The 21,772-nt window shown below is 45.7% G+C and overlaps 1 protein-coding gene across 3 annotated transcripts in view; it reads left to right on the top strand.

The window, feature by feature from the left end:
- The window catches only part of si:ch211-1i11.3 (mitogen-activated protein kinase kinase kinase 5), a 139,857-nt gene extending 118,355 nt beyond the window's left edge, over positions 1–21,502 (top strand). For all 3 annotated transcript variants that reach the window (XM_052036131.1, XM_052036129.1, XM_052036132.1), the window contains 3 exons: positions 6,700–6,800; positions 8,146–8,222; positions 18,366–21,502. In XM_052036131.1, the coding sequence (XP_051892091.1) occupies positions 6,700–6,800; positions 8,146–8,222; positions 18,366–18,432 (245 nt within the window). In that variant the 3' untranslated portion in view covers positions 18,433–21,502. The remainder of the gene's footprint in view (positions 1–6,699; positions 6,801–8,145; positions 8,223–18,365) is intronic.
- Positions 21,503–21,772: the final 270 nt, after the last annotated feature.

Here is a 21,772-nt window from a genome sequence, read left to right as displayed (position 1 = left end):
ATATCAAATGGCTGAAAACATTTGGTCCTCTTTAGTTCCAAGGTGGTTTATAGTTACGTCTTCCAGCCCCACGCTCCACCCCACCACCACCGACCCTCACCAGGAGAGCGCAATCCATCTCCTGATCAGCCTAGATTTTGTTTAACAGGTTGAGTTGAGAGGCAGCAGGTGGGTAATATATTGTAATGGCTCGGAGTGAAGGGACCTCAGTTACGCCAAGAAATTCCGTCATCCGACAATCCTGAGCATCCAATCTTTATTCGTGGTGTTCCATTCTCTCAGTTTCTCCATCTCTGTCACCTTGGCTCCAGTGATGAGATCTTCCACACAGATGCCTCTAAGATGTCTTCCTTCTTCCTGTACCATTTGCTTCCCCTCTACCACAGTGCACTGGGGCCTTGGCCCTGGAGTACACCTCTTCTACTTCCTGTACCTCTGCTCTCAATGTCTCTCTTCCTGGACGGAGCAAGGGCAGAGATCCCCAGTCCTCACCTTGCATCCACAGGTCTCTGCATTCAACAGATAGTTCACAACTTCCACCCTGCTCCAATGAGATTCCACCACCAGGCACATCTTCAGCATCTCGGGAAGATCACTCCCTTTGCCATTCCCTGATCCTGTCTTCTGTCCCTACCAACTGCTCCCCACCCTATGACTTCCCAGTGCAAGTGCAGGAGATACATTGCTTGCTTTTTCACCTCTTCCCTTTTCACCAGCCTAAACAGTCCTTCTTGGTGAAGCAGTGATTCACTTGCACTTCTTCCAATTTGCTGTGTTCGGTGAGCACAATGTGGTCTCCTCTACATTGAAGTAACCAAGCACAAGCTGGGTGAGTGGTTCGCAGAGCAGAGCAGACAGAGAAGCACAATCACCCTCTAGCTGTCCTCATCAATGCATTTGACTTGGTCTCATCCTATCGCAGATATTCCCTTCATCCTTTTCTGCAACTTAAATTTAACTTGTTTTTCCCTCTTTCCCAGTTCTTCCACCTTGTACATTAGTTCTGTTTCTCTTTACCTGCTTAATGCTTCCAGCATTTTCTGATTTGGTTTCATATTTCCAGCATCTTTTTAATGATTTTCATAGAATGGCGGTGCTCCAGTCTGGGACTTTGCTCTAATAAGTCCTGCCCAGCCCTGCAAACAAAGTACCGATCTCCAGCCAACCAGCATAACCCACTTTCTCTTCCCCTGGCCCCATTCAGGCCCTCGGTCTGGGCAGCCACTGCCGTCAACCCACCCCCGGACTCAAAATGACAAACCCCATCCCACTCCTGACCCAATCCCAAATACTGCATTTTTCTGGAATGTGCAAACTATTAGTACGTAGAGGATTAGTGCTCAGGTAGACTAGTGCAGAGGGTAGTAGTGTGCAGAGTAGAGTATTCGTGCACAGAGTATTAGTGTGCGTGGTAGTATATAGGGTAGAGTATTATTGCACAGATTAGAGTGTTAGTGCACAGGGTAGTAGTGTGCAGAGTAGAATATTCGTGCACAGAGTATTAGTGTGCAGAGTAGAGTATTAGTGCACAGGGTAGTAGTGTGTAGAGTAATTGGCACATAGAGTATTAGTGTGCAGGGTAGCAGTGTGCAGAGTGGAGTATTAGTGTACAGAGTATTATTGCGCAGAGTAGTAGTGTGCAGCGTAGAGTATTAGTGCACAGAGTATTAGTGTGCATGTAGAGTATTAGTGTGTGGGGTAGTGTGCAGAGTAGAGTATTAGTGCACAGAGTGTTAGTGTGCATGTAGAGTATTAGTGTGTGGGGTAGTGTGCAGAGTAGAGTATTAGTGCACAGAGTATTAGTCTTCAGTGTAGAGAATTAGTGTGCAGCGTATTAGTGCACAGAGTGTTAGTGCACATATTGATGGTGTGCAGAGTGATGACAGGAAGGATGCAGAGTGATGGTTTGCCAAGTACTATCATGCAGAATGGCAGGGTGCAGTGTGAGCGTCTGCAGAGTTATAGTGCACAGTGTGCAGGAACACAGAGTGAACTGTGCAGTGGTGGTTCCACAACGTCACACAGCTTGGGTGTCCCATGGCAGCTCCAGAGCTGGTGCAGTCACTGGCGCCTTGAGCAACAACTGAGTGGCTGCCCTTGAGGGCAAACACCTATTCCTTGGCCAGTATGGGAATGCAATTTAAATATCTGACTAAAAATGGACCATTTTGTCCTTCTACACAGACTTGTTTAGGCCCAGTTTTCAACTCCTTGTCCTGTGGGGACGCTGAGATTTTAGACAGGATGCTGCTGAGGGACCAGAGGATTGATTCCCAGTTTAAAATGCCTTTGTTACCTGAAACTTGCTGGGTATCTGTACTTCAGAGAATTTAAATTTTTTAAATTTAAATTAAATTTAAATTTTTTAAAAATTTTATTTACAGCGTGGTAACAGGCCCTTTGGGCCCAACGAGTCCACGCCGCCCATTTTTTTAAAACCCAAATTAACCTACCCGTACGTCTTTTGGAATGCGGGAGGAAACTGGACCACCCGGAGGAAACCCACGCAGACACGGGAGAATGTACAGACTCCTTACAGACAGCGACGGGAATCGAACCCCGATCGCTGGCGTTGTAATAGCGTTGCGCTAACCGCTACGCTACCGTGCCACCACAAAAGTGTGGACATTTGGTGAGGCTTAGGTGAGCAGTGAGGACTTTAGATCTCATTTATGGAGATCAGTTATTTTAACAGGAAAATGTTAAGGGACCAGGGGGGTCACTGTCACAAGTTAAGTAAAATCAGAACTCGGCTGGATGTGAGACAGTTCTTCGTCTTATGGAGACACTGGAGCCTTGGAGCAGGCTGCCAGCTGGATGGGTGATTGCTGATCTACTGAATTCCTGCAGGAGAGAGCTGGGCCTGTTGCTGCCTGCAGACAAGATCCTCAGGATTCCTCTGATGCTAACCAGGCTCAATCTAATCCCGACTGGTTTGATCAGCTGCAGTGGTTTCATGGAGCATTTTCAGAATTTTCTTCTCTTATTAATCCAGGTTATAATTTGCTTTTGCCTCTCCAGGGAGACTACATGGGTGCTGTGGGTAGGGTGTGGATCATCTCTTTCACCTCATAAGACATCACAGCTGTGTGCAAAGGATGGTAGGGCATGAGGAATGTTGATGAACACAGAGACCTAGTGGTCCAAGTCTATAGTTCCCTGAAAGTAGCAACACAGGCTGACAGGGTGGTGAAGAAAGCATTTGCCTTGCTTGCCTTCACAGGTTGGGGCACAGAATATAAGAGTTGGGACGTTATGTTACAACTTTACAAAACACCAGGTAGGCTGCACTTGGAGTATTGTGTGCAGTTCTGGTCACCACACTACTGGAAAGCTGTGATTGTACAGGAGAGAGTGCAGAGGAGGTTCACCAAGATGTTGCCTGGTTTGGAGGACTTTAGTTAATGGGGGGAGATTGGATAGGCTGGGCCTGGAGTGAAGGAGGCTGAGAGGCAGCCTGATAGAGGTATATAAGATAATGAGAGGCATAGATAGGGTAGATAGTCAAAATCTTTTTCCATGGTAGAGGTATCAAAAACAAGAGACCATAGGTTTAAGGTGAGAGGGAGGAGTTTTCAAGGGGATTTGAGGGAACCGATTTTTACGCAGAGTGGTTGATATCTGGAACACGCTGCCAGACGAGATGGTGGAATCAGACACAATGAATATACTAAAGAGGAATTTAGACAAGCACTTAAGTAGGCAAAGCACTGAGGGTATGGACCTAATGCAGGCAAATGGAATTAGTGTGGATGGGCAAAAAGGTCGGCATGGACGTAATGGGCCGAAGAGCCTGTTTCTGTGCTGTACAGCTCTGTGGGCACTCTTTCCCATCTGATACTTTAGTATGAATCAGCTGGTAATATTACTGAGCAGATTGTGAGTTGTTTAGTTTATTGTATTTGTTTATGGGAACATCAAAGGGATTCCATCTGGGATCTCCCACCTTCTCAGCTCAAGCCAAACTGTACTCACCAAGTCCCAGAAGCGGCAGTGGGATGGTGGCCGATGGATGATGGCCAGAAAAGGTGGCTCAGTCACATTGCATGAGAGATGAGTGTTGGCCGGGGCACTGAGGGATCGTACCTGCTGTTCAAGATAGAGCCATTGCAGGTTTAAAATGGTGCGGCACTGGGGACTATGCAAGTTTTATGACGGCAGCTGTGCAGTTAAGGGTGGAGTCACTCTGCTACATCTTCAGTAGGGGTTTAGTTGGAGTCCAGCTCAGCATGGGATTGGTGAGCTTATCTTTCAGTTCAATAATATGCAAAATAACATGTTATACGTGGTCGCTGCATGCATTTCATTCACTTGTGTTCTTTTTTAATGCATATTTGTGCTTCAAAGAGATGAAGGGCTTATTATTAGCTTGGCCTGTGAGATAGTTAGAACAATGTCGATGCAGCTGGGGTGCTCTGTTTTTAGCTTTCTGTGGATGGCTGTGGTTTCAAAGAAGCTGCCCGGCATGGTACCGTATTTGGGTTTGGGCAACTGTGGCAGTTGTACTGGACAAACAGGAACAACTATGTCTGACTCACCTCCCCCTTACCTATGGCAAGAGCTCATTCTTGTTTCATCAGGAACCTTTTGATTCCATGTTTCATGTCAGGGTTTAGGAATTGAACACGATTTGTCCAACCTGGTCAGTTTACAAATCCTTTCCTTCCCCATACCCTCCCCTTCTACGTGGACCAGTGTTGGTCAAGAAGACGTGTGTGTGAAAGAGATGGGTGTGGTTTTCTGGGTCCTAAGCAGATTCCCTGCTGCTTCTGCATCATTTTTACATCATTTTTATGGAGAGAAATGTCTTAAACACTCCACATGGGTGTAATGAAGATGGAACTAAAGACCAAAAGATGGCCTTCATAGGGGCCTTGAAGAAGGAGGCTAGTGTTTCAGTGTGGTCCTGAGATATACCAGCACAGGTAGAAATTGAAAACCCCTTGGCACGAACCATAGGCATCATGCTCAGTGTTGGCAAACGTTCCCTCCCACACCACACCACACCACACCACACCACACCACACCACACCACACCACACCACACCACACCACAAGAGTCAGGGGGACTTATTCTCTTTCTCTTTCTCTTTCTTTGTTCTCTCTCTTTCTAATTTGGTTTTTCAACATCTGCTTTGTCGTAGTTTACAGTTTGTTCTTGTCCATCTATCTATCTCAAATCTATTTATTTATTAGTCACATGTATGTCAAAACACACAGTGAAATGCGTCTTTTTGCCTTACTGAGAATCTACTGGGGGCAGCCCGCAAGTGTCACCATGCTTCCGGTGCCAACATAGCATGCCCACAGCTCCTAACCCGTACATCTTTGGAATGTGGGAGGAAACCAGAGCACCCGGAGGAAACCCACGCAGACACGGGGAGAACGTACGAACTCCTTACAGACAGTGGCTGGAATTAAACCCGGGTCACTGGCGCTGTAATAGCGTTACGCTAACTGCTACACTACCGTACCGTACTCTACAGAATGTCAACGTTACAGCACCAAACAGGTTCCTAAAGCTTCAGAAATGTTGCTTACTCTCAGTATTGAAGGGTAAGGGATGGTGTTAATATACTTTGGTGAAATACACTTCACTGCAAAATTCCCAGTGTGTAAGTGGGTTAAATATTCATTGAGTGGATGGTGGGGGTTAGTTTCCTCTGCAGGATTGCACTGCCCACCTGACCTGCCTTAACTCAACCCCAATGTTCAACTGCAGGAGGTGATCAAAGGCAAGGTCACCGTTGCTGCTGACAGTCAGATCCTGATAACAAGTTGAAGATAGAATTTGGAATGCCTGGGACTGCTCCTAGTTATATGAAGAGTACATGTGTCAGCTAGAAGGGAGGGGTTGGTGGTGGTTGGGGAAGGGGCGGGGGGTGCGGTGGGAAGGAAGCATTTATCCAGTCAGAGATATTCACAAAGAGTGATACACAAAATGCTAGAGGAACTCAGCAGGTCAGGCAGCGTCAATGAAGGGAAATGAACAGTCGACGTTTCGCGTCGAGGTTATTTACTCCATAGATGCTGCCTGACCTGCTGAGTTCCTCCAGCATTTTGTGTGCGTAGTTCCAGATTCCAGTATCTGCAGAATCTCTTGTGTCTCACAAAGAGTGAATGCAGATTGCGTCTGAGGGATATTTCAATATCTTCCATGCCTTAGATACCCTGGAACTTTCTTATTCCATTTGGAATGCTGTATACTGCCTGAAGGGAAGGATGTGCAGAGAATAATATTGATAATACTGCCCTTGAGATAATTTTGGAGGGGGAGGAAGGTGCTGACATTCCACGGGATTCCAAGTATCAGGAATCTGAGATATTAGGAGCTGGATTGAAGAGACTTTCAGTTGACATCCTGAAGATTTGTGATTGAAGCAAGTAGATTGTTTGCTGGTGATGAGGGCTCCAAATCCAGGGGACATGAGGAGTAAAAACATCCTTAGATTTATTTTTTAAACACAAGGGATAATAGAGAAGAAAGCTTTGAAATGTTTGGATTCAAATAACACTGAACACGTGTCTGGAGTGAGATTGGAATGAGAGATGGGTTGTTTAGAAATTGATTGGGCAAGGCTGGGCTTGTTAACCATTTCCTGTTCTAATTCAGATGGAAAATGATATCTGTGTGTCTTGAATATGAAAGCAGCATTCCTGCAACAGCTTGTAAACATTCTTCTCAATGTTCCTGCATAGATGCCCAGCACAGCTTCCAGTCAACACATGTTGATTCCAAAACTGAAGAACTCACGCAGTGGCTGTTAACAACACAAGTTGACCAATGGACAATTGACAAGGTAGGACAAAGTACTGAGGTGTGTGTAGTGCTGTGGACTTACAGTGGGTGCCATCTAGAGTGAGAGTTGTTAAGGATATTCCTTGCAGTCCGGTGCTCTGAGAACTGGAGGGAAGGGCAGTGGGCAAATGGGGATCTTATGTGAAGATGCGTTATCATAAGTTCCCAGCAACGTATCAAGAGGAGGGGAGAGTTAATGAGTTACTCCTGGAGAGGGCTTTGGGAGTGTTGTGATATTTCTTAGACCCTCGATCGAGGGAAGCGAAGAAAAGAAAGGAGAAATGCAGCTATTTTAACTGGAACCATGATGCTTTCTGTGAGCTGGTAACATTCTTTGACAACCAGCCATTAACTTTTTTGTTGGGGTACCCATTTCGAAAATATTTACCTGAGTAGTGTCATTGCTTAAGTCTCAACACTTTCCACCTGCAGGTTTCTGGATATCTACCATGTTTCCATGGTAGCTGCCAGAAGTCAGGTATAACAGTGCTCGGGAGCAGGTGCTGAACTGCACACACTTTGTCCTGGGGATCTGTCCGAGTCAAGTGTGAAGCTGGGAATGCTGCAGGCAACTGTGATGGGTTCAGCTGTACTTTAGGGAGCCTTGTTCTCACTGCTGGGGATCTCCTGATGTTCAAATGTATACAATGGGAACTGAGCCATACAACCCCGGAAGGCCCCAGATCTTAGCTCTGATTTATCTGACCCAATGTCCAGAAATCCCTGGCTCACTCAAGCTGAGGAGAATGATTTCTTGGCCATTACGCTTGGGGCTGATGAGGAAGGTGTGTACAAGGTGGAGAATTTATTTGAAAGTGGTGGTATTTACCCAACTCCTGAAAAATAACAGGTTGGTGGTGATCAGTCTGGTCCGGCTGTGCCTTCCTTTAGGTGACTTTGTTTTCTCCAAAGCTTTGACTGACTGAACAACATGAATGCAGAGGCTAAACCGCCCCCCCACCTCTCTCCTACCCACACTCTGCCCACCCCACTTCAACTCTTGACCCAGCTTAGTTCAAGTCAGACATGGGCACATTTGAGCTCCCACAGCTAGCTGTGGTCAGACAGAGTTTTCTCTGCTCACTGGGGCTAGTCAGTGAGGCCCCACTTGAACAGGTGACCGGTGAGGACATGGGGTCAGCTGTGTCCCCTATCGGACACTGACACTGCTTGCTTAACTCAGTTAATGGAGAACGGGAATACAAGACAATGCTGGACTAATCCAAACCCCAGCAAAGAGTTGGCACATTCAGGGCGGAAGGGGAGTGGAGAGGATCACCTGGTTTCAGAATGAACTGTGACGTTGCTTGATGGCTCTCATGATCTCTGCTCTGTTACTGTTACAGATCCGAGCCCATGGTTACACACTGCACGATCTTCTGAATGATGTTACAAAGGATGACTTGAAATATACCCAAATAAGGTAATTGCTCAGGGATTCTGTCAACAGTATTTTATCCTGAATTGGCCTTTTGTTTCTAAGATATCTTCCAGGTCAGCAGTGGCTCCCTGGCTGACTGCCTCTGAGTCATCTCCAGCACATCATCCACCCTGAGATTTTAGTGCGTCACTGAGGGAGCGAAGAGCTGTCGCCATTTTTCAACTGTGACATTAAACTCTTTGTTTAGTTTGACATAACATATTCCGTAGCTTTATCAGAAGAACGGTGCAGAGTTCACTCAGTGTCCCAGCACAATGTTTATTCCCGAACCAACACCATCAAAACCAGATCACCTGGCCATTTATATCACTGCTGTTTGCGTACACCATTGTGTGAACATTGACTGTCATTCTGTTTATCACAGCAGTAATTTCACCCCCAGAAGTAATCATTTGGTTGTGACGCACTTTTAGAAGACTTAAGGATATGAAATGCAGCAAATTTGAAGCTCTTCCTTGTCACTGTGCATCGCAAACCATTTGCAAATAAGGGAGTTAAACCGGTTTTTCATTTAGCATAAAGCAAACCTCAGTTGTCTCACTGCAGTGTGCAGACACTTGTATTTGCAGATGCTCAGAGACTGAGCTCCAAGCCGTCAACATCCGCGAGACCAACGCCCTCTACCAACCTGCCCCTGGTGCACCACACTGCCCTCTGACAATGAAGGTTTACAGCAAGGCCCTGGAAAGTGTGGACCACTCCCCATATCTTGAGAGTCACCTCTCAGTGAATGCAGATGCAATTCAATGCACCAGCTTCTGATCGACTGAGGGAAAGTAGTATTGAAGATCAGGACTTCATACATGGAACAATATACATGATCTACTGTGTAGCAGTGATCCCTGCCCTTCTTTATGCTCTGGATTGGCTTTAGTGGACATCTGTCTCTGCAGAATTGTCCATATTCACTGGAAGGTCAAACAAAGCAGTGTCAGTATCCTCTCCCAGGCCAACACCCCCAGTCTTTAAGCCCTAGATACAATCAGCTGGCTACACTGAACAGGCCATGTTGTTCACATGGCCGACACCAGCTACCTGAAACAGACACTCTATTCCGAACTCTCTCATGGAAAGGGACTATCAGGCGGACAGAAGAAAAGATGCACTCAAGGTTTCCTTAAAGAAATGCACTGACTCCTGGGAACCTCTGGTCCATAAGCACTCATTGGAGAAGGAAGATTTGGGATGGTATTGAAAATTCCAGGCCATGCCTGAGGAGCTCACAGGGACCCTGTGGATGTGGTGGAAGGAGTGCACCAGCTCACCACCTACCCACTGCCCAACCACTCCTGCTCCTTCCGTGGAAGAATCTGCAGTTCCCACACGGGCCTCAGAAGACCCACATACACTGAGTGGGATTAAGTCAACCTCGATCACAAGGGGAGAAGAAAACAGGAGATAGTAAGTTGCAACCGTAACTAAAGTCCCCCAAACCAGGCAACGTCCTGGTGAATCTCCTCTGCACTCTTTCTGCAGCACAATGACATCCTCCCTGTAGAGGGACGACCAGAACTGCCCACAATACTCCAAGTGCGGCCTACCCAATGCTTTGTAAAGTTCTGATGTAACATCCCAACACTTATAGTCTATTCCCCAACCTATTGAAGGCAAGTGTGCCATATACCTTCCATCACTCTCTACCGTTGTTGCCACTTTCAGGAACTATGGACTTGTACCCCAAGATCTCTCAGTTCATCGACATTCCTTAGAGCCCTACCAGTTACTGTACATGTCTTACACTTATTCGACTTTCCAAAATGTGTCACATTGCACTTGTCGGGATTAAGTTCCATCTGCCAATGCTCCACCCAACTTTCCAGTGATCAATACGCTGCTGTGACCTTAGACAACCTTCCTCAATGTCCACAACGCCACCAATTTTCATGTCATCGTCAAACTTACTAATCGTACCTCCAACATCCACAACCAAGTCGTCAATATATAGCACAAACAGCAATAGTCCCAGCACCGATTCCTGTGGTACACCACTGGTCACAGACTTCCAAACGGGAAAACATCCTTCTACCACTACCCTCTGCCTCCTATCACCAAGCCAATTTTGCATCCAATTTGTCAGCTGGCTTTGGATCCTATATCCCTTAACTTTCCGGACCAGCCTACCATGTGCAACCTAGTCAAAAGCTTTACTGAAGTCCATGTAAACAATGTCTACTGCCCTGTCTTCATCAATCTTCTTATTTACCTCCTCAAAAACTCAATCAAATTAGTGAGGCAGGATTTCCTACTCCCAAACCTATGCTGACCAGTTCCTGCCTTTCCAAATGTAAATAAATCCTGTCCCTTAGAAATTTCTCCAATGATTTTCCTACCACTGACGTAAGGCTCACTGGCCTATCACAGCAGCCCTTCTCAAACAAAGGAACAGCATTAGGTATCGTCCACTCTTCTGGCACCTCGCTAGTGGCTAATAAAGATACAAAAATCTCCATCAGAGTCCCAGTAAATCTCCTCCCTTGCTTCCTATAACAACCTGGGATAGATCTCATCGGGCCCTGAGGATTTGTCAACCCTTACGCCTTCTAAGACATTTAGCATCTCTTCCTTCTTAATACAGACATGCTCCAGATGTTAGTGCACCCCTCCTTGACCTCACTTTCTTCCACATCCTTCTGGATGAGAACAGAGACAAGATGTATTCATTTAAGATCTTGCCCACGTACCCTGGCTCCACACATAGATTACTCCTTTGGTCTCTAAGGGGAACCAACTCTTTCCCTAGCCACCCTCTTTCTCCCAAAATGCTTCTAGAATGTCTTGGGATTCACTTTAATCTTGCCTGCCAAGGATCTTTCACGGGCCCCTTTTTGCCCTTCTAATTTCTTTCTGAAGTACTCTGCTTTACCTCCTTATTCCTCATGGGACTCATTCGACTGTCATATGCTTATTTTTTCTTGATCAATCCTTCAATATTCTTTATCAGCCAGGGTTCCCTAACTTGCCAGCTTTGCCTTTCATCTTCACTGGGACAGCCTAACCTTGAATTCTCACTGTCTCACTCTTAAAAAAGGCTCCCACTTGTCAGAGGCAGTTTTACCCACAAGCATCTTTCTCCCAGTCTATTCATGCCAGGTTCTCTCTTACGCTACTTAAATCATCCTTCCTCCAATTCAGGATCTTAACTTGAGAACCAACCTTATCCCTCTTCATAACTACCTGAAACTTACGGAATTATGGTCCCTGTTCCCAAAGTGTTTCCCCACTGACACTTCCACCACCTGTGTGGTTTTAGTTCCCAAGATAAGGTCAAGTACTGCCCTGTCTCTAGAAGGGAAATGTTCCACATTTTACAGGGTCTTGTTCTGGCTATTATTTCCAAGGGGCAGTGTTGCATAGTGGGGACAGGTTGGTGGAGGAGCCATGTGTCGTGAACATTAAGTGTAAGGTCCATTCTCTTGTATGCTCCAGTGAATGAGTTGACGATGATTTGGAGATCAGCCTCTGAAAACACGGTGATGTAATCACTGTCTGTGTTCTGCAGCCTAATGACTGAAGTTGGGGTAGCCTTGGTTCTAGAGTGGAGGAGACAAAGTTTGAACAGTTTCCCATTTGTGCTGTGGATAAGTTTCACTCCAGCGGGAGTTGTTGGAGATGAGGTGCATCATTGTAGTGAGAGAGATGGAGCAACGTGCTGGGGTGGTGATACAGTGTTGCTTGCACTGAGAGCAGTTCTGTTGTGAACCTGTTGATTAAGATCACAGCTCACACTCCATCATGTAGCAGTCAGCCATGAGGAAGATACTCTCCAGTCCCTTTCAGCTGAGAGGGTCAAAGGCTCTTGTGAGGTCAAGAAAGATCATGTATTGGTGGTTGGTGCTGCTCCCTGCCTTCCTCTTGGAGTTGGCACATGGCGAATATCATGTCCATTGTGCCTCTAGATGGATGGACAGAGGAAGCAGCTGTTCAGCCACTGAGGGGGTGATGGTTGAGGAGAAACCTGGTGATGACTTTCCCTGTGGCAGATAACACGGAGACTGCTCTGTAGTTACTGCCAGTTCGGATTGTCTCTTTACTGGAAGGGTCACGATTACGGCACTGCTGTGGTCCTCCTGCCAATGTCCTCCTCTTCCCGGGTGTAGGAGATGAGGTGGTGAATTTGTGACTGACGTTCCTTGCTGCCAGGTTTTAGACTTCGTTGACAATACTGCCTACTACCGAGACGTGGTTGATTTTTTGGTTGGCATATGGATTTTGTAGCTTGGGGGGTAGTGCCAAGCCTGGACCACGTAGATTGGGGTGGTACAGAGTGAAGGGCACTCACGTTAGGGACAGTCGCAGTTGATATATTCCTTTGAGCAACCACTTGCTGCTTCTGTCCTGAGTAAGTTCACCACCACCCACTGTAAGAAAGGTGGGCTCTTGGGTATTTGGGCTGTAGATGGCCGTCGAAGAATCTGTGTAAATCTTGGCTGTCAGTGAGTTGCTGGACCTGCTTCACTCTTTCCACCCACCGTGTGTCCCTTGGATCACAGGTTTCCTGCTGTTACACATAGGGGAGGTGGTAGCGGGCAAGGGCACCTGTGGCTGAGCCCCCCCCCCCCACCCCCCGTGTGTGAGTAAATGTTATTGTCTATGCAGTGTACCATGGTCTCCAGTCATCTTGGATTCCACCCCTTGCCAATGGATCTGGACCTTGATCTGTGTGGGAGCTGATGTACAACAACCACCCCACAGTAACAGAAACCCCACACAGGCAACTTCACGGCACAGTGAAGTTCAAGACCCAGGTTGCTCGGACCCTCATGGCAGTGGTGAGAACCAGGGACTGCCTCAGTGCTGCAGCCGTGTTCTCTCTCCACGCCAGGTCACACCACTTGAACTTCACCCGCACAACACGGACTGTGATTGTCTGCTATACCCTCTGCGTGTCATCATACTACAGTGATCATTTTTGTCTCGTCTCTTTCTCTTTTCTATTGCTGAAATACCTGTGTCTCAGCAGAGGGTCCTTTATACACGTGCAAACATTCATCATCAGCGTCAGTGGGCTGTTTAACCAGTTTGTAAGCCAACACCGGCTGATGCTCCCACCTTAGCCTGGGCTGTCAGTTACAAGCCACTGCTGCCCAGGCTGAGACCAGCTTAAACTGGCATATCCAGGGACCGGGTGTGATCTGCAAAGCCCTCGACCGAGGCTTTGGTGACAGGGATAGACTGGGAAGATCAACTGTCCTCGACACTTGGGTGCAGCTAGACACTCCTTCCCTTGCGCACCAGGTGCAAGCGAGGCAGCCACACAGAGGCGGCAGAACGTAAGAACTGTTCCCAGGATTTAGAGTCAGTTTTAGATTTAGAGTCAGATTTAGAGTCACAGGCTGTGCTGACTACTCCCCCTCCGCTTCCAGTTAACGTGCGCCTTCTCTGGAGGAAGGTGCAGTGTGAGCTCACAGATTGTGTAAGTGTGATTGAAGAGTTTCCTGACCTACAATACATGTCCTTCTGGCTTGTATTGATCCCCTTTGCTTTTCTCTGATTTATGTCGGTCCTTTTGATCACAAAGCAGCCTAGAATCTGAGGTTGTCACAGAGACAATGCAAAGCTGTGACTGGCTGCTCACTAAATAACATTTGCGTGCTGTTATTAAATACTGTGCTGAATTAACTGATGTGGTAATTTGTTTTTTTTTCTGCTGTTTCATTTTAGTTGCTGTGCTTGCTGAGAAAATTGTTGGGCAAGGCTCTTTAATTTACAATGTCAGCAAATATACATTTGAGTTTCTACATTCCAAGTGTGCATGATAGTGCGTGTGTGAAGATGTAGGTTTGTGAAATTTGTTGGTATGCATGGGCATGCGGTGTGTATATGTGCTGTGTGTGCTTTTCCTATTCACAGGATGTGGGCAGCATCTCCTGTGCATATCTAATTGCCCTTGAACTGAGAAGGCATTTTAGAGTTAGCTTCATTGGTGGGTCTGGGGACTAGGTAAGGATGGATGGTTTCTTCCCCTGAAGGATATGAGTGAACCTGATGTGTTTTTAATCAGGTAGTTTCAAAGTCGATTTGGATGCCAGCATTATTCCAGATATGCTTAACTCCAGCTGCTGCGATGGAATTCACACTGGATCAATGGTCTCTGGATCAATGATCCAGATCTTTATTTGCTAGACTAGCAACTTAACCATCACACTGCCATATGAATGTATGTCTGTGTGGTTTATATCCATGTGATATTCATATGTAGGACATGTACTAATGTATGTGCTTGGCATGTATTAACAAGGATACATATTGTGAAGTCATGTTTTATTAGGATTGTTTAATCTGTATGTGTATGTTTCCTAATTTAAAATAAGAAATATGTATAATTTTATGATTGCAGGATATCCCAAAGTCCATTACAGCAAATTAGATGCCTCTGAGATTCCATCATTGTCGTAATGCAGGAAACACCAGCTGTTCTGCTTGCATTATTGGGGATAATATTGGCCGGGACAAGCAGGACTACTTCTCTGCTCTTGAATAGGGCAGTAGAGGGGAGGGAAAGCAGGGTCTCAGCCACTCAGAATTCAGTGCAAGCACTCGCTGTGCTTGATGGTACATGAGTATATGTGTGAACATATATGTTTGTGCAATTGGGTGTGTGTGTGTGCATGGATGTGCAGTGTGAGCTGTGGCCCAGCTGATAACACACTTGCAATGGTCTGACTCAGCGGAGGCGAGTGCGGTACCAGCAGAGCGACAGCTGATAGCGAATGTGTCGGTATATATAAACGGGCACTACCTCAAGGATGTGGATTCCTACAACATCCCAGCACTACTAGAGACCTGTGATGGAGCTAACTGCTCCCACAGCCAACCCACCAAACTGGCACTTACTCAACAATGTAGAGAGCTGTCCAGGCATGTTCAATCCACACAAAAAAGACGAATGAGTTAAGTGTCAGCATTTGCTGGCTTGGCAGTCTGTGGTGTGAGTCACACACTGGGACGTAAACATCTCCTTCTTACCTCATTGGGCGTAGGTCAACCTGCTGAATCCCCAAGCTCGCTGCCTTGTGGAACTGTGAACACCAGTGGTTCAAGCAGGAAGCCCAGTGATGCCACCATGGGTATGGGTAGTAATTATTGGCCTTGCCAACTGTGCCTGCACTCTGACAGTGGTACCACCATGACTAGTCTGCACATTCCTGCAAACCCATCCTTACCCTAATATGCCTTGTCTGGTGGTATAGCCTGGGAGGGTCCCAGGTTATTATCCCATAATTAGTTGTCGTTTTATTATTTTAAGATTCTCTGACAGCCTTGTGCTACTCAGGGATACCATCGCCTACCTTCAGGATGGGGTGAATATTTGGCTGGTCAAGTTGTGCCAGGAGGTGTCCTTTGACAGGATAGCACATATGTAGATGATGAATGTGCTCTCCAAAATGAGATTTGGGGTGGGAATCGGGAATTGGATCCAACTGCTGTACACAGACATCAGTATTGGACAAATCAATGGGTGGGAAACAGACAGCTTCCCCATCAAGTCTGGAGAAGGGCAGGATTGCCCCCTCTCCAATGTCTTGTTTATGTGCTGCATTGAACTCTTTGCCGAACCCATCAGGAAGGACCCGGGCATATGACGGGTGATGATGCCAGGCATTAGGGGCACTCAGATCAAAGCCTCCGTGTATATGGATGACGTCACTGTCTTCTGCTTGGGTCCACGGTCAGTCCGCAGGTTGATCAGCATTGAGCTTGCCTTGGAGGCTGGAGTTAACCGCAGGAAGAGTGAGGCCATTCTCTTCTGCAGCTGACCTGACCAGTCCTCCATCCACTTCCTCATCAAGGCTGACCACCTGAAGGTGCTGGGGATCTGGTTTGGAGTGGCCAAGGCAGGTAACAAAAATTGGCTGGAGCAGATAGTCAGGGTTAAATAAATATTGGGACTGTGGGAGCAGAGCTCTCTCTCTATGGTGGGCAGGACCTTGGTCATCAGGTACAAGAGGCCCTTGATGTTACTGTACATGGCATAGGGGTGGCCCATATCCTCTGCTGTGGCAGTCACACGAGCCATCTTCCATTTCATCTGGGGATCCAAGGCAGAGAGTGTCCGACAGGTCGTGATGCACGCGTCTCTGGAGAAAGGGAGAAAACACGTACCCACTATCACCCTTATCCTGATGGCACACCTTACGTGTGGCTGCCTCAAGCTGTGTGTAGAACAGAAGTACGCAGGCGCCAAGTGTCAGTGTGTGCTGAGGTTCTACCTGTCTCCGGTGCTGAGAAGGACAGGCCTGGCCTCCTTGTTGCATAATGTCCTGTTCAGTTGGACTTGCCACACTAACTGTCCTTTGTGAGAAAGTTCTTTCAGGAAAACACCTTTGACCACATCCTGCAGGCCCTGTGGGAGGGTTTCCCAAACAGACAGTCAAAACCATTTAGCAGAATGACTCATCGCCAGAACTCGCCAACAAGTACCAAGACCTTGCTTGGCTGGCATTGAGAGGGGCTTCCATGTCAGATCCTTCCTGTACGGTGGAAGTCTCACTCCCAATGCACACTGTCCTCAAGATAGCTGTGATGAGGATGAGATGATCACTCACTTCTTTGTGCATTTGCAAAGAAGGTCTGGAGAAGGAAGCAAGCGCCCTTGTCGAGGTTTATTCTGAGCAACTGCGTAACAGAGGACTCTCTGTCCCCAGGGACACATACTGAGACAAACACTAGGTCTTGCTGGAATATCACCAACTCGGTCAAAGACGCACATTGGTCTCCCTGAAACTTGTTGGTCTCCCAGCACGGCGTAGGGGAATACTGCTGACTGGCACATTCCAGGCTGCAGGAGTACGTGCTGAGGGATGCACTAAAACTTGATGCGACCGACACTTTGTGGGAAAGGACTGCAGTCTAAGGTTCTGCTGGCCACTAGACATTGACGGGATAAGCCCTGTGTAATAGCCTCTTAAACACAAAGTTTGTATCATCCAAGGAGGCCATAAGAGAGGCAATAGTGCTCTGCATACACAAAGTGTGAACACTGCAAATATTTAGAACCTATAACACTATGAATGTACAGATTGAACGACAAAATGGGTGTAAAGAAAGCCATGCATTATTTTTATATTTCTTGTATATATTTTTATGAAATAAGCTTATTTTTAAATAAAAAATAAATGAGGCAGCTAAAGACTGGTAATTATAAATGTGTAGTTTTGATAATACTTTTACATACAGTAATTGAGATAAAATCAGAACCAATACCAGAGCTTGGAGTCGAACAGAAAATGCAATGCTCGCTAATTCCTGGTTTGAGGATAAGGAGTAGTAGCTGAGAATTCCAAACAGGAGTTGGGATGGTAATCATCTGTAACTCAATTCAATAAGCAGTGGTTTCAAATTCTGGAGAGGTTTAGGGGCTACTGCTGTGCAATTTTAAAATTGTGCCCAGCAGCATCAGAAGCTGTCGGAACCTCTTGGTGAGGAGCAAAGACTAAATGTCAGGTGGTTGAACCGCCTACAATATCCAGCCAGCTTTTTACTGCTTAAGAGGTGCCTTTATAATTAATGGCTGTTCTAATGAAAAGTGGTCAGCATCAGTAACCTGTTACAGATGGCCTGGAATTCTGAGGAGGGTGTGAATGGTGGGGTCCAATGTAATTTATAAAGTACCTGGACTAGTTATGGAAGGGTTGATGTGTGCATCATTACGCAGCAAATTATGCCACTGAGGCGATACAGCAGCCTTCTAGCTGAAGGAAATAAAGATTCACTAATGATAGCCTGTCCTGGGTCAGTGTGTATGGAGCGTGTATATATGTTCCAACGTTAGGTCTTTGACCTGAAGCATTAACTCTGTTTCTCTTTCCACTGATGCTGCCTGTCCTGCTATGAATTTTCTGATTTTTACTTTAGTTTTCAAGCAGCTGCAGTGTTTTGATTTTCATTCTGTGCTTATATTTCAAAGACTGACACATGAATGATAGAGAAATGGGGGACTGTGTGGGAGGGAAGGGTGAGATAGATCTCAGAGCAGGATAAAATGTCGGCACAACATTGTGGGCCGAAGGGCCTGTACTGTGCTGTAATGTTGTATGAGTGTGTGCCCTCTAGAGAGGGAGCACCGTGCACTGATGTGAAGCACGACCTGTCCTGGCAGTCACTAACAATTTCCTCCTGTGTTAGGGGTGGAATGCTGTGCAGACTCTGGGCTGCGATCAGTGCCCACAGGAAGATGGAGGGGACACAGTAGGAACCAGGCACCTGGTGGACAGACGTGCCGTGCTTTTGAAAAACAGACGCTGTTGAACACCGAGTTCAAACTTAATGGCACAACGCAGAATGGACAAAAGCACCGGCAAAACTCCTGTGCTGCAGGAACACCAGGCTGCAATGTAACAGCAGGGAAGGGATTAAAGGACAGCAACAGTCTTCATCTCCAGTAACTTTATCTCCAGCAGTCTGGCTCCCATCACTTGGAATTGTGCATCTGGGATTGTTGCAGGTTTAACACTTGGAGTCACGTCAGATGTGGTTGGATCCTCTTGTGCGGCTGCTAAGGACACAATATTCACAACTGACATATGATCTAATCTTCATGACTTCTGCTCATGTCTGACACTCGAATCAATGTTCATGGGTGACACACTTAGGTACAGTGGTGCAATTGTCAACATAATTAACCAACCATGTCACAGGCTGGATCCGTGCAGTCTGAGAACAGTGCTGGGTTGGAATATTCACTTGCATCCAAATCCCTCCCACACACTCTCCAAATCATTCCACAGTGTGGAGGGTGAAGGAAAACTTTATCCTCATTTGCTTTCAAAAACCACTTCCTAAATATGTTCCAAGATCTGATTTCTAATTTCCTTTCATGAGATTTTGGTTTCCCAGGTTTGGTTGGATGTATTCCTGAGGATTTCATCCAGTGTGCCTGGTCAGACTGCCTTTGTCAGCACCTCCAGTAGTTTAATAATTAACAGGCAAAAGAGCTTAAAGAAATTGAAAAGGCAAACACTGTTTGGTTGTCCTTTGTTCTTTTCTGGGTTACACCCACTAGTGTTTGGGAGATTAATCTTCAATACTTGGAAACTCTAGACTGTCTTGCACTGCTATTCCTCATGGAGGGAGATATATCTATAGAAGAACATTATTTTTAGAAAATATATAAAAGAGTATATCTTAATACTTTATAAATTAATAAATATTCTTTAATGGAAATGATCCAAATACGCGACAAGCATTTGTCTTCCTGCCATGATAATGAGTTGTTTGTTACTTAAATGTACTCACCTCGGAAGAAGTGCTGGCTCGCTAATGTCCAGAGTGCACTGGGAAATTGTCTTACCTAATTGATCACTTGGGGGAGCCCTCCCCAACAACCCTGCAATTCCTGGGCATGGGGAGTCTCTGTGAGGCAGAGTATTGAAGGGGCAACCAGTGGTCAGATGGGGACAATCCAAAATTCCTTTAATAAAACAAATCTGGAATATTAAACCAGTTGTATTGCCAATAAAACAGAGCTGGAATTTGAATCCCAAACAAGCTAGGTTGAACCCCGAATGATTTGACTGCATAATCTCAGATCATTGCAGATTTATTATCTTTGAGAGTATTTTGCTTTCATTTTTGCATTCATTGACATATCTTTATAAAGGTATTAGTCAACTTCATATATTGTTGAGATTTGATTGTCCAACAGTTTCAACCTGCACTGACACTTGGTAAGATTTGCTTTTGTCTCTGTCATACTTTGATATGAATGTGGGCAGTGTGAGTAGGCCACTCAGGCACTTGAACCTGTGCTACCCATCCATTGTTCGTTTGTATATTGACTCCACTCGTTAGCTCCATTTCCCTCGATATCCTTCCTCAACAAAAATCTATTGGCCTGTGATTTCCAAGCTCCTATTGACCACAGCATCCATTGTATTTTAGCGAAGAAATTTCCAGGATTATCACCCTTCTTTAACCTCCTTTTACCCGAGTTGGTCTAGCTCTGACATTTAGATTGTATTCTCTTGTTCTAGATTCCTCTACCAGAGGAAATCTCTCTGTGCACTCTACCAAGCCATTTAATGTTTTCAGTACCTCAATCAGTCTTCCAAAGTCAAAGCAATACCAAGCACATTGATGCAACCTTTCATGATTTAGCTGTTTGTGCCTTTATAAAATTCTGCTGACTCTCTGCTTCACTCTGTCCTGGGCCAGTGGACCCTTTCTGAAGGGTGGACTGTGCCTTGTGTCACTTGGGTCTCACTAAAGCCTGGTGCAAACAAAACATCACCTTAACATGTTTATACTTCAGTTCTGGTGAGGTCAAGCCCAACGCTCCATTAGCGGGTTTTGGGCTGACCCACTTTTCCCAGATTTTCCATCTAAGCACCTCAATTGATTCCAAATCCATTCCCTTAGCACCATTTACATTTTCACAACTCTTTCTGTGAAGAATGTTCATTTTCTTCTGAATTCCAACATTATTTTGATGTCCTCTTATTAGTTGCAGTGACCCACCTACCTGGGCAGGATCGTTTCAGGTTGGCATTCCGATACAGTTGCCTGTTGATATCCTCTATACGGAGAGCTTCAGGCAACCCTTCTCTCGATTTGCATTCTAGAGCAAAGCATTGTAGGATATTACAAAATATACTGAAATAAATGTACTGTTCAACCATTTAATAATGTGGATTCAGTGATAATTGTTGGGGAACCAGAAAACATATCAACTTATTTTTAGAATAATGGCTTGGTGTTTGGATTGAGTTGTGGGTTCAAGCCCCACTAGGGAGACTTGAAGACATAATCCAGGCTAACTTCCTTAATACAGTTCTATCTACCACAGGGTACAGTCCCTTGGATGAGACACTGAATCAAGCTCATTGTCCTTTCACTACAAGGTAAAGAATCTCATAACACTACTTGAACAAGAGCAAGGAAGCACCTCTCATTCCTTGGCCGACATGTAAGCCAATTTCATTACTGTCTCAGTGCTGTCTGTGGGAGCTTACTATGCACAAATTTGTCACTGTGTTTCTCAATATCAGTGACCACACTTTACTAAAGGTACCTCATTGGTACTTTGAGACATCCTGAGGTCAAGAAACCAGGAGTAAGAATGCAGGGTGGAGGTTATAACCTGGGTGGAGCAGGTTTGAGGGTCTGCACTTGTGCTTTTAATGTGTGTGTACATTCATATGAAAGCTGGAATTAAGCACAAGTTATATCTCTACAAAAGATAATTGCTAATGTGACTTATTTTTTTCCTTTATTTACTGTAAAATATAAAATTTGTCTTATGGAATATTTTGTAAATAAAATTATTTTTTGCCAACCTTTGGTCTTGCTGGATTTATAAAACCAAATACTATTTCAGTGGAGGCAGTCCCACGAAGAGGAATTGGTACTTCATGCTCACATCTGTTCTATTTGGAGCAGCATCTGCAATCTTTTCTGTCTCTGTTCTATCCGGACTCTACAATATGCAGAGCAGTGCACAGGGCAGTGGTGACCAGGGTGAAGCTTGTCACTGTCTAATTGAATGGTGTAAATAGCACACAATGTTGGCGCTGGAAGCGTGGCGACACTTGCGG

Source organism: Pristis pectinata, chromosome 22, assembly GCF_009764475.1.
Source record: "Pristis pectinata isolate sPriPec2 chromosome 22, sPriPec2.1.pri, whole genome shotgun sequence".
NCBI lineage: Eukaryota > Metazoa > Chordata > Chondrichthyes > Rhinopristiformes > Pristidae > Pristis > Pristis pectinata.
This window is presented reverse-complemented; position numbering and strand designations above follow the sequence as displayed.